The following is a 13,532-nucleotide window of genomic DNA, read 5'->3' on the forward strand; positions in this document are numbered from 1 at the left end:
CCCCTTCAGTGCTGGCAGTCAACACAGACAGATATCACTGGCAAGGAAATTTAGACCACATAAGATCAGAATAACCACGCACAAGTCTCTCTTTCTGTGTCTCTCCAGTGGACAGAGGAAACCTAGAGCTCTTAATTCAGATGTATCACTTCATTTCCTAAAGTTAGGTAGGAGGAATCCCAGCCACAGCAGTAGAAAGGCTCAAAGCAGAGCTGCTGCAGCACATGGGAATTTCACCTAAGCAGAGCCTACACAGGCCACAAATGACCCCAGGGACATCCCAGCCCAGATGCCAGCTTCTGTACTGCCATCTGCTTAGGAGCGTCTCTTTGAAAAACGAAAAGGGTTTTAACACAACACACAGCTCATTCCAACAAGTAGCCCTGCTAAAAAGCTTAAGAGTCACATGCTTCTGTTTGCAGTTACAACAGTAAATTTGGAGTAAATTCTCCGAAGTCAAGACAACTAAAACAGACAGGCTTGCTTTTTTCATCCTAACTTATGGAAACGAAGCACTCCTCTTGCACCAGTAATGAAAATTACAGCTGTTAACTCAACAGGCAGAACACTTCAAAAGTATCCTACCAAGCTCTATAATGAAAGGCCCTCATGCTGTCAAAACTCATTTTAAGAGCGCACAGTGAGGTAACAGAAATTTCCAAACAGGGGAAAATGTCACAGGGTGACAAATGAAGTAGATGCAAATGTCTGTATTGAATACGTTTCCTTCTCTGTTTACTTATAAAGAGGAATCAACTACAATTTCATCCCTCTCTGTTGACTTTCTGTTTTTAAAAATAAGCCAGGAAAAAAAAAAAATCAGGGAGGGGAAAATAAACAGGCTCTCTTTTTCACCCATGAACAGGCATATGATGACACAGGAAAAAGAGATTCCCCCTTTAAAATCTGGACTTATACAACTAAATTTTAGGTGCAAATCTCCACACTGAAATACATTCTGCTTTTTTCTTCAACTGCAGATTTTTGTATACACATTGCCAAGAACATATGATTCATATTATTTCAACACTCTCCACTCTTCCATGCCAAGTATTCTGGAATATATTAAATAGGAAGTACAGCCTTAGTTACTGCGTCTGTCAAATATTACCTCAAAATGAATTCATTTACAAATATTACCATTTATTAAAGACAGCATATTCCCTAAAAAGTAGACGGGATTCCCTACAAGAAGTCCAGGAAACATTACAAACATTCAAAATCAAAATGGGGGGCAAAGGAAGCTTGTTTGGTCTCATCACAGCAGTGAATCTTACAGCATTATTTTAACATACTTGCAAGTATTGTCTTTGATTTCTTCTTTAAAAGTCTGTAAATGCCATTTAGAGAACTCATATATTTTTCTGTACCTTTTTCCTACCGTGAGTAACGATAGATAGCATGGGTTGCTCCCATGATTTTTATACTTTTTATATTTCAAAAGATCTTTCCTTCCAGAAACATGTTGACAAAACTGCCTATTGTACCTTTCTTGATGTAAAAGCCAGAGGCAATGAAGTTTGCATTGTCATGGCAGTATATTAGGACAGCTGAGGTGCAAAGTTACCCACCTTCTGGTTCACACATATATGCTAACAGAAACTGCATTAACACAACACTTCCAGAAGGTCACTGCTACAATATGGTAACTATTTACCACAGCCCCACCAACTCCTCCTCTAAAGGGTTGTTTCTCAACCCAAATATGAGGAAGGCAGCTTTTAACAGCAGGTAGTAGGAACTTGCTGTTAGTATTTTATCTTAGTCAATACATCTCCCAAGTGAACGGTATTACTATCCCCACTTTGGCAGAAGAGAGAAAAAGGCCATCTCGTGTACTTCTCCCGACCACACCAGCCACCGTCACGAGCACCTCAGACAAGGAAGCTTCTGTTTTCTCTGGAAAAGATGACAGCTGAAACCAGAAACTCACTACCCACCTTCTGCTACCAGCCAACCCTACTATGGGCAAAAAAATAAGTCTACCGTGGCTACACGAATGAAAAAACCATCTCACTATTAAAAAATGAGTCAGTTTTCACCACTTCAGATAGTCGTGAGAGAGGAAGGAATTCACCTCGTCCGGTTTTAGCTGCTTGAACACTTTAAGACACAGCCACATTATATTAAGGAACTTGATAATTTAATCTTTTGTTTTTAAACTGAATTTTCTATGTTTGCTAATTTACAGCTTGTACAGATGCGTTTCACCCTATCAGACTTCATAAAGTTGAGCGGCTCATTGTCATTGATTATTCATCTATCAAACATTTCCAGATTATTTCATAAAATATACAGTTTATTTGAGATAAGAATTTAACTCAAGCTTACAGATGTTTAAAAAAATAAAGACTTTGGTAAAAGTTTTTTCCTGACACAAACACATAATTCTTTAGATTAGATTTGCAAGATGAACCTCCAGAACTATGAATTCAGGATTCATACTCAACACACAATTCGATATTATACATTTTTGTTGACTAGTTAGCTTATTCTGTACTTTCACCAAACATGCATTTCCAAATCCTTAAGAAGACTGTGTATAAATATATTTTTATTTCTTAATTATTGCTTTTCACAATTCTTTCAGCTCTAGTCAGCCTTCATGGTGTATCTGAAATAGAGATGTTGGTATCAGACATTCAAAAAAACCACAAAATAAACTTCTGTGTTCAAGTTTTATGACAGCTTGTTCTGATGCTGGAAGTCAGCTCCCAAATCCTATAATTACTTGTAACAAGCTGCAGAGCACTTGATCTGAAAACTCCTTGGCTTATTGGTCAGTAAACACACTCATCTGAGAATGTGAAAATAGCTAGGATCACATACAAAATACATCATCTCAACACCAATTGATGAAAAGTTACAGAGAGTCAACATTTTCTGAGAAAGGAGGAAAGTAAGGAAATACTTACTACTGGAAGAACAAGGGTCCCAAAGGAATCTGAATAAAAAAGAAATACCACACTGTCAGAAACTTTATAAAAACTTACGAAAACACCAATATTGTCAGGTTAATTCGAAGAGCAGCGTCCCTCCCCCATTCCAACACTGCCCGTAATACCCACTGGACAACTGAATTCCCTTGATGTGGCTACTCTGGAGCTCAGGGCACATGGACCATCCAGCCAACACACATGCAATGGCTGTGACCTGCTGGCCAGCATGCACACGCTTATCGGCCAACTGACTGCTGCCAAACGCTGTCTGGACATGAAACTAAAAAAATGTACAGCCTGAAGCAACTGCTGCATTAGTCAGTATTGACATACTGTGTTTATACTTCATTCAACATCTCATTCCCCACATTTATTCCTCCCAAGTCCTGTCAAGGCCACTGTCAGCTACCATTAGGTTATAGGATAAGCAGCTCATCTCCACAGACACATGAAGGAGCACAAAGGAAGGACGGCAGGTGGGGGAACTCAAATACACCCAGCCCCATCCCAGGGGAGCACCCAGCCCATCACACACCCATCACCACAAGCCCAGAGGCACACCAACAGGGGGGGTAATCCCAATACCGCAGTCAGAGACCCGATCCCCACCACCATCAGGCTACCAGATTCAGCAATGCCCTAGCAATCACTACTATCCCAAATCTGCTAAAAGAACCAGCCAGAGCAGAACGGCCCAGAAAAACTGAAATGCAGTGCTTCACTTAAATAATGGTCTGAGAATGCCAGTGGTGCCCCAGCTGGGAGCTGCCTGAACAAGGAGGGTATGTTTTGGCACTGCTGTCCTTGATAATGACTCCGCTCTCAGGTACCACTGTCCTAAGACCAAAGCATCCCTTTGCTTCTGCAAAGAAGTTGATTCTGCCACTCTTTCACATGTAACAGAAACCCAGGATATTTTACATTAATCTCCTCTGCAGTTTGGTAGGTGACTACTTTTTGTAGTAGTTTTTATCAAGATTAACAACTTTTCTAGAAGTAACAAAAAAGGAAAAGACTTTAAACTACACATTACCAGAGAAAGGCAAAAAATGCCTTAATCGTGGCCATTCCCTCTAGCAGTAACCTGCCACCTGGTGGCTTTATTGCTATGAGACAGCACCAGCAGCGTGGCAGTATGTCTATACCAAGCCATTACCTCTGTGACAACCTAAAGCTTCTTCTTCACTGGGCACTGGCTCTCAGCCTCCTCTTCACCAGATATATCCACTCCACCCCTTCCTCCCTTACATGGTTGACAGAAGATGTGTGATACCTTTTGCATGGCTGCAAAAGTATGAACTCCAGTCTACACCAACATTACGTCTCTATTTGGAGTGGGCTGACATCCATGTTCTCCACTTGAACGTTTTCCTTCATCTTCACACAGACTGAAACAGCTTTACAATCTCTTCAGTCCTCTACTCCACCCAAGTTATTATTTTCCATTGCTTCTGCAGCTCAGATATAGGCTAAAACTTTCAAAACCATGCCGAGGATTTACCACCCTTCAGCAAACAAGCACCCAGAATTAACCATCCTCACTGCATTACATCACCATGGGAATAAGTAAACAACATATTAATGTATGTGGGTTAATATAACTTAGTATTTTAAATATATTAGATAATGAGCCCTCAGCCTCCTGTTCTCCAAAAGAGACAAGCCCAAGGTCCTCAGCCACTCCTCATAGGACATTTCTTCCAGCCCTGTCACCACCAGCTTTGTTGCCCTCCTCTGGACGTATTAGAGTACCTTAACAACCTCCTTAAACTGTGGGGCCCAGAACTGCACACAGTACTCAAGGTGAGGCCACACCAATACTAAATACAGCACGATAATCACCTCTGTTGACTGGCTGGTCATGTTTGATGCACCCCAGGATGCGGTTCGCCCTCTTGGCTGCTAGGCCACACTGTTGACTCATATTGACTCATATTTTCTTTTGCTGTTTCCATTCAGTTAGACCTTTTTATATCTCCTAAAAAGCAAGGGTTTATACCTATCTTTTACTCGTTTGTTTCATGGAGTAAGCAAAAAAAACACACTTCATTTATTTTATTTGTGTCCTTCTTGATCCTGGACATAAAAGCATTCCAAGATGAAGCAATCACTTGGCCTTTGAACTCCAATGTTAATTTTAAAACTCAAGGAATTCTTTCCTTCAACAGGGGCAAAGAGAAGAAAGTTTCAATGGACTGAACACAGGTTGTCCTGGCTGCTGCCAGAGCACTAAAGGAAAAACCCCGTCCAGCATCTACCATCTATTCAAATTATAACTTGGGTTACACCAAATGACTCACAACCCACAAATGAAGTTTGTGGGTGGCACACTCCAGTACTTCATTCTGGTATTCAGAAGCTTAACGGGGATGGGTGGCATCAGGCCCTAAGCAACACAGTTCTTTCCACAACATGTTTATGCTACCGTTAAAGCCGCAATTTTTTTCCTATCATCCCTCTCTCCTCTTTACTCAAGAAGCAGCCCATGCAGTCATTGACTCTGAGCAACCCCACCAGCCTTTGAAGTTTTTCAGCGAGGATTCTCAGGCAAAATACACACTTCTTTTCTCAGTAGCCAGTGGAGAGGGCACCCACTGAACGGTGGAAGCCCCACACTCAGCCAAGCTTGCTTGGGACACAGAGCTACAGGACAACCATCACCTACAGGAGAGGAATTGCACATCCTGCAGAGCACCTGATTTGTAGGCAATGTAAACCCCTCTGACTCACTGATATACTTATTCCAGACATCGACCCATACAACTCCACGCCCAAGCAATCACACTAACAGAGATATAATTTTAGCTAACTTATACCTTCCTAAGTCAGAAGAGACAGAGTTACTGTTAACTAAGAATAATTTTTTTTAAGGAATTACGATATTTCACTGATAAAGGAGGCTGGATGTAGGGTAACTAGCAGCAATGGTATAAAGCTACTTCCTGAAATTTCTCTCAGCTGTATACTAAAAGCCTAACCCTTCTCTAGTTCCCATCCCTGTGTGAAATAAGGCTGTGCTTAAGATGGGGTTTGCACAACCACAACCCATGACACTATGTCTCCAGAAAAAACAACCTTGTCACTGCTGATAGTGGGTTTTGAACAAAGAACAGGAACTTAGTTTTATTTACCACACAGATCTGAATGGATATGCACATGGTAAGTATTGCTACGCTAGCTTTAAGCTATCCAACAGCTAATTGTAGCAACAGCTATAGCAGTGACTTCAGTACATCGGGAGACACCAAGCACAAACCTGATATTCATACCATAGCCCACACCACGGGGTTTCTATTTCCATCTTTACCCACACCAATGCAAACGCACTAGTACGCAGGCATGGCGAGGGCAGAGCGCCAAAGGGGACTGCTACACATCACCCTGTGTGGCATCTAACAGCTTTCAAAGCAACCTTTCACATAACCGGGCAAGTATGTTGCAGCTTTCTCATCAGGGCAGTGCCTGCTTGCCTCCACCTATTTTGAGAACAACTAGCATGCAAAAGACAGAAATCTTAAGGTGGAAATAACAGGTTTCTTCCATGTTGCCAGGCCTAGGAGACCCAACATCAGGTCTGAGCCAGATACAGCCACGATGCAGAAGGAGAAGCAGCTGAGGAGGAGGGAGATTTACATCACAGTCACTTCTCCTTTGTGCAGCTCAGAGAGCACTTACCTTGTGAAGCAGTGTTAGGGAGCTACAGCCTCCCTGGCTGCCTTGATAAAGCCCAGAGCACCGTCTCATTCCCAGCCAGTGAAAACCATAAAAGAGGCTCCAGGGCATGAGGTAATCTTTCAATTCATGTCACTATGTAATTATTTTGTTAGGAACTGAGCAGCCTAGGCAGATCCGAAACTCTGTGGCATTGCAGTGAATTTCCCTGTCATGTAAGATTTTCCCATGTTCTCAGAGAGTACCAAGCTGCAGTCAATCCCCTGGAGCTCTGCTCAGCTACGCCCAGGGATGGCTTCGGATGTGCTCAAGTGGGAGCCGTAGGCAAAATATTTATGCCAATGCTGAATTGCTGAAATTTACCACATTTTTTGGTCCACTTGATGAATTAAATTTATCTTAAATCATACAGCAATCTCAGGTTTATAAAGAGTTAATCACAGTCCAACAGCTAGCGCATGGCACTGCTCCACTGGAAGCTCTGCTATCATGCAGCTGGACACTTTTACCCACATGCAGTGTGTAAAACTTACACATGATATCAGTTAAGCCCACTGTCCCTGAAAATGGCAATAGCTGTCACCCTCCTTTAGCACATCCCTCTAAGGGATCCCTTCAGTTATTCAATACAGCTCCCAATGATTACAGGTAACTAACTCCAGGCAGTAGAACTAGATTTAGACAGGAGCCCAGAACAGCTATGCCACCTGCACCAAGTGTCACAGATCACAAAATGCTTCCTTCCTGACTCGTCACATCTGCTCTCTGCAGCAGCGGACTAACCAGCACGACTGCAATGGGCCATGGAGGGGAAAGACCAGTCAAAAGCATAGGTCCCTGCTAATGCAAAGGATTAGTTAAAGAAAACTCCCAGATGGGAGTCATGCTCCAGCTGCAGTGGGAGGCACGAAAAATTCAATGGACCATTCCAGACTAATCTTGAGGAAAGTTAAAAGACACAAACAACCAAAAAAATCCCCACAGAAGTCACATGATCCTTCAAGAAAAAATATCCTTCCTTGTCACTTCCAAAATCATTTCTCTCACAGAATTCCTGAAGCTTGTACTGTATTTGTTCAATAAATACTACGAATTTGCACAAACTCAGGTCTTGTCTCTATATTCTAGCTCACATGGCAGGTATCACTACAAACAGACTTTCCCATCTAACCTTTTCTACTGACGTCCTCATTCCTTCTCAGTCCTGTGTTAGAACGACAAAATATAACTGGAATCGCTTCAGACTGATTTACTAAAATGATGCCACGTCTTTCTTCTGGCAGCTGTGTTCACATATCCATGCTTAGGAAATGTTTATAGAAAAGCATTTTCTTTGCAGCAGTAAAAGGAATCTTTTCTACTGCAGAGTCTATTTCAAAAACTCACATCAGAGAAATAAAGAATAATGTTCTTCAATGTCCTTCCAGATTTTTCTTCCTATTTGGAATATATAATATTTTTTGTGGGTTTGGTTTTTTTCAAAAAAAAAAAAAAAAAAAAAAAAAGGGAGCATAAATACCAAGGTCTAAACTGTCCAGAGAGTGAAATTTTTTTTTCTTCATAAAAGAAGGCCTGCAAATAAGTTCAAACAAAAAAAGTTCCGTTTTCTTTAAATGTGTTATACTCCTCATCTATTATTCTAAAATTAGCACTAGTTAGTTACACAAGTAGCCCAAAACACATAGTGTGAGCCACTGCTGTTAAATTATGGCTAAATTTGGGCCAGACAATAGAAGGAGGGGCAATACAGCACTCAAATTCATGCAACAGAGATTGCTAGTGGACATTATTAGTGTACTGGCTAACATCCAAAGGCAGATTAAGCCAACAGGGCCTGTAGCAAAGGGGTATATACTTCCTCCACAAAGCCTCCTAAACCCTTCCTGCCTGCCAGCACTACGCACACTTCCCTCCACAGTCACTCACCACCCTAGTCCCTATTTCTACCACCTCTTACCCTTTTCAGTCCTTTTTGCAATTTTGGAGGCTAAAAGCACTCAGAAATTATAAAGTGAAAGACAGAGGCAGGGTAGCAGCGCTGCCTATGTAGAAAGGCGTAAAGGGGCAGGAGGAATGATCTTAATCGGACCAGAATTTATCACCTGAGGATCCGGTCAAGAGACAGGGCACCACAGCTCTACAGGACAGGAGAAAGACAACGTTCACAGACATTTTAGTGATTAAAGCCATGTTTTACCAAACTCTGCAGTCATTAGCAAGTTCTAGCTTCCATCTGCAATGTAGAGTGTAGGGGTATGTTCCTGACAACCAGGACAATTCATGACAAAAAAAACCCTCCTCTAGCTAAATCCACAGGTTTTTCCCCAATCTGCTTTTACTCCATGATCAGAAGAGTGGTAGAAACCCAACCACAGAAAGCCCAACCAGAAACACTCATGGCCAGGACAGAATAGATAAGAGATTTACCAGAAGGTACAAAGAGAAGGGGTGCTATACTTCCTCTCCACTGCCCCCTCACCGTGGCATTTCCTGCATTTTTATACCTCACATGGCAAAGGAGTCATGGTACCTCCCCCCTTGTTCAGCCCTTCTCTCACCAGCACTGCCAGATCCACTGCTGAGGAAAACGACCATCTCCAGCCCCCTCAGACAGACAGACACAAACTGCCAATGCTGGGCGATTTGCAATCCCCTTGCCCTACCACATCCTCAATCCCTTCCACAAGCAAGCATCAAGTTTCCTGCAGACTGGCCCTTCTAATTTCTTTTTACACTTAGGTCATAATTCAGACATTTAATTCTCCACTCAGTCTTCTACAGCAAAACAACCAAATCTATGGATTATACTATTATTACCACCTTCAGCTGAGTGGTCAGAGAGCAGTCAGTTGCAAGAACACAATACTTAAAAAGCTTTGCGGTTTATCTGAGACACTACATGCCCGACAGGAAAACAAAACGGCTTCATATTTCTAAAACTAAATCACCTCTTTAATCAGAGACCTTCTAACAGCTATCAAGCAGCTACCATCCCAGACACATAAACACAAATACAGGCTCTTTTCAACTTTTTCCCAAGATCAGCCTCTAACAGCCATCCATGGACTTCTTGTCATGCGCATGACATTATCACTGCCTACCACATTCAAACAACTATATTCCCATTAATTAAATATTTACAGCTGTTAGCAAAACAAGTTTTGAATACTACAGAGAAAACGTTCTTGATGTCAGATCCAATCTATGAAACCACCAGACAATTCAGAATAATATCAGACTTAAGCCTTACACAACTAAATGGGAAATTAATTTCATTCACTTAGTTTTCCCTTGGTGACTATACACATACACATAAACTCACAGGCATCTGCACATCCTGCTTTCCAGGCACTATTGGCCATTATTATTACCCTTTCTGATGTACATGAAATACACAAAGCCACTATTACTGCAAATTAAAGCAGCTGCAGGTTTTTTCCAACTTAAAACACAGGGAGATCATACTAGGACAAAATGTGGCTAAGCCTGTCTATGCCACAGATTTGGCATTATTTCTACCACCCTCATCACATCAATTGCTGCAGTTGAAGCAAAATTCCAAAGTCAAGTCACCTCTCAAACTCATTCACTGCAAATAAAACATTCAGGAACTATTTAAGTTTCCTCTTAGAGGGAGTGAAAGAAAGTTTGCTTTCATATTGGTTTTCTTCCATTTTCTGGAATGCATTCAGACTCTGTGATGACAAATCCACATAGCCACATCTCTTCTGAGATCACAAAATTCTTTAGATATAAAAATATTACCAGATACTTCATTCATCAGAAAATAAAGGCAATATATATCCCTAAGCATACAAAATAAGCACCTGGACCTCACAGCTGAGCCTCCAGTAAGCTGGAGAAGCAGGGGAGAAGGGGTCTGTCACACTGGCCATGTTTCCTACACATATACTTATTTGGACAGCAGTGAATCTAGGTGAACCAGCATCACTTCTTGCCATGTGTTACTCAATCTCTGCAAACAGGATCTCAACTCTACCTCCACAAGCACGTAGTCAGGGATAGCAGAGCACGGGAACCAGCAACGCTGCCAGTGCAGATAGTCGTAACAGTCTCATGAAAAGAGAAGTCACCTGTGTATGACTGGAGACCCGTGAATTTCCCAACTGCCTCCTGCCTCTGCAGGTACTTCTATAACCCTCAACACTTCAGCTTGGATCTCTTTCTAATTAGACACCACTAAGGACATCACCCCAGACCTACCTGGAGATCCACTGTTAACTCTCACTCCTTTATCTTTAAAGCTACCTTTTATGTACCTAAAGGGTAATAACTAGGTGCACAGCACACTTCTGACACTTCATCCCAGCTCCTCCCATCTCTCCTCAAATGCTTTCCAGAATGTAGAAGTGACTCCCAGAGTCAAACCAAAAGTCTGTTTAGCCCAAGGTCCTGTCTCCAGCAATGGTCAAGTACAGACATCTCAACAGCATTAAAACAGAACAGGAACATAGTGACCCTTCCTTGAGCACTCTTCCCAGACTATGCAATCTGAGGCTTAGGGCTTGAAAAGCCAAAATTAGTGTCTTTATAATGGACCAGCCCTTGATGGACTTTGTCTCATGAATTTGTGCAATCACATTTTCCATCCACAACACCTGAGACACAGAGTTCCACAATTTATTCCCATGTCATTGGAAGGCCCACCTTCTTCTGTCTGGTTTGAACTCATCTCCTGAGAGATCTCCAATCTTTCCCTGTACTCTCCCTGGAATTTCTCCAGTTGGTTCACACACAGTCTCCATGAAGAGTGCCCCAAATCAGGCACAGCATTCCTCAGGATGCATAAGTAGAGCTGAAAGAATACTTTCTCATAGCTTACAGAAAATATTTCTGCGTATACATCCAAGTACAGTGTTTGCCTTCTTTTTTGAGCACCACAGTATTACTTACAAGCTTTCACCTTTTGGTACCTTTAAACCGTCACCCACCCCACACGCAGACACCCTTTTCTGCAGGACCGCTGCCTCACCTTGTTCCCCATCCAGAAAATGCACGCTCCTTCATTCCTCAACAAGAGCAGAACTGTGCAGTTGCCCTAGTGAATCACACTCCAGTTTTTCCCCTTATCATTTCCCATATTGCCAAAATAAGTTCAAAATCTAATCCCTCCTCCCAGCATCCTTGACACCGCTTCACTAAGCTAATAAACATTCTCCCTTTTTCATCCCTGTCAGTCACATTGAACAATAGTTTCAGGGCAACACATTTCCAGTTTAAGAGTGAACCACTTAGACCTACTTTGTGAATATTAATAAATATGTTTCTGGCTGGCTGGAAAATAAGAGTTCCATGCTATCCCCACTTCCCCAGCTGACTTGTCAGAGGGCCACACCAGACTATCAAAAGCCTTACTAAAGTCAAAATATAACAATATCCCACTGCTTCTCCACTTGCAACCTCTGCCAGCCCATGGTGGAACATATTTTATTTGCAGATTTTCAATTTTCCAGAACCTCTCAAAACTTCACTAGCAGTTTTAAAATTATTTCAATCAATTCCCTAAATATTCTACAGGTAATTTTATCAGGCCTAAACATCTTCTTTACCAAAGTACTCTTTAACTTGTTCCTCCCCTTCTGTTGCTTTAATTCTTAACCCTTTCCCATGGCAGTTAGTTGTTCTTCTTAGTGAAGACTGAACACTTACTGCCTCTCAGCATCACTGATCAATAACCTTCTCAAAGTGAGTAGCAAGTCACACCCTTTGCTAGCTTTCTTGCTATCAATATGATATTTAAAAATCCTGCCTTACTATCCTTCACATTCTTTCTTACACATGGTTTGGCCTTTCCAGTTTTGTCTTTTCTTACCCATGCGACTCCTTTGTCATCTGATCTCATACATACAGTTTTCCTTTTTCTGTTGTTTTATGGCCAGTGATAAGATCGTGATTAGTTACTTTATTTCTTACCCTTCTGCTATGCTAGGATAATGTGTACTTATCTCTTGAGGATGAGTCCCTCAAGAGCTTTCTCCCTTTCCTTCCCTTCCTTCTTCTTTCTGGTAGCTTCTTACATTCCAATTCCTGTTTTTTATTGGTATCACTTTCCTACCACCCCCTCCCCAGTTAACAGCCTTTACCTTATTTTTCTCTCTCCTCCCTTTTCTAAAAGCCGTAAAGCCCCTCCAGCTCACAGTAGCAACAGGGAACCCCACAATGGCACACGTAATATTCCCTCCTCTGTAAGAGTTGCCCTACCGCCACTATTTCTGCTATGAGTGAATTATTCCACCCTTCTCAAGGTACTGTGAAATAGCATGTAACACTCGATCTGCCACACTCTCCTTGGCTGGATATCGGTGAAGAACAAGGTGACCAGAACAACCTTGTGTACAAACACATAAACCTTGAGCCACAGAAGGACTCTTTCCCTAAAATCCCAAACAGCATCCAACCAATAAGATAAAGTTCAAGTACTGTATGGGATTGCTACTACCATTTTTCTGCAAACTACTTAATGGGCCTGTTAGCCGGATTGATTCAACAACAGGCACAGAAACCTGGGGTTTTATCTTATATGTACTCCAGCAATACAAACGCACATAAGAGCGCACCCTCTTCTCTACTAGCTCCCTTGTCTCTGGATCCAGTCCCAACACCTCCGTCCCCAAAACTTTTCCTTCGTTCTGATTTTGCATAGGTTATCTGCATGTGCTGACTATTTGACAGCTTATTTTACATGAGGCACAGTTACACAGACATTTGGAGGTGGAGATTATGGATGTGAAAACATGGGACTCCTGCTCTCCTGCTGTTTGACTTTTTAAGTATTGATGCAGAATTAGGCAGAAAGGAGATGTCTCATTAAACTGCCAGCAAACCCCTTGACCCTACAGATTTTCAGCATAGATTTGGTGGTTACCAATGAGTCAGTCATTTTAGTCTGAAATAAGTTAC

General features: G+C 41.9%; 1 protein-coding gene across 1 annotated transcript in view; it reads right to left on the reverse strand.

Moving 5' to 3' along the window:
• The window catches only part of CD109 (CD109 molecule), a 77,092-nt gene that overhangs the window by 58,036 nt on the left and 5,524 nt on the right, over window positions 1-13,532 (reverse strand). Inside the window, exon 3 of the mRNA XM_086461463.1 lies at window positions 2,916-2,944. Coding sequence (XP_086317589.1) covers window positions 2,916-2,944 — 29 coding nt within the window. The remainder of the gene's footprint in view (window positions 1-2,915; window positions 2,945-13,532) is intronic.

The sequence above is a fragment of the Leptosomus discolor genome, chromosome 2 (assembly GCF_034619465.1).
Source record: "Leptosomus discolor isolate bLepDis1 chromosome 2, bLepDis1.hap2, whole genome shotgun sequence".
Lineage (NCBI taxonomy): Eukaryota > Metazoa > Chordata > Aves > Leptosomiformes > Leptosomidae > Leptosomus > Leptosomus discolor.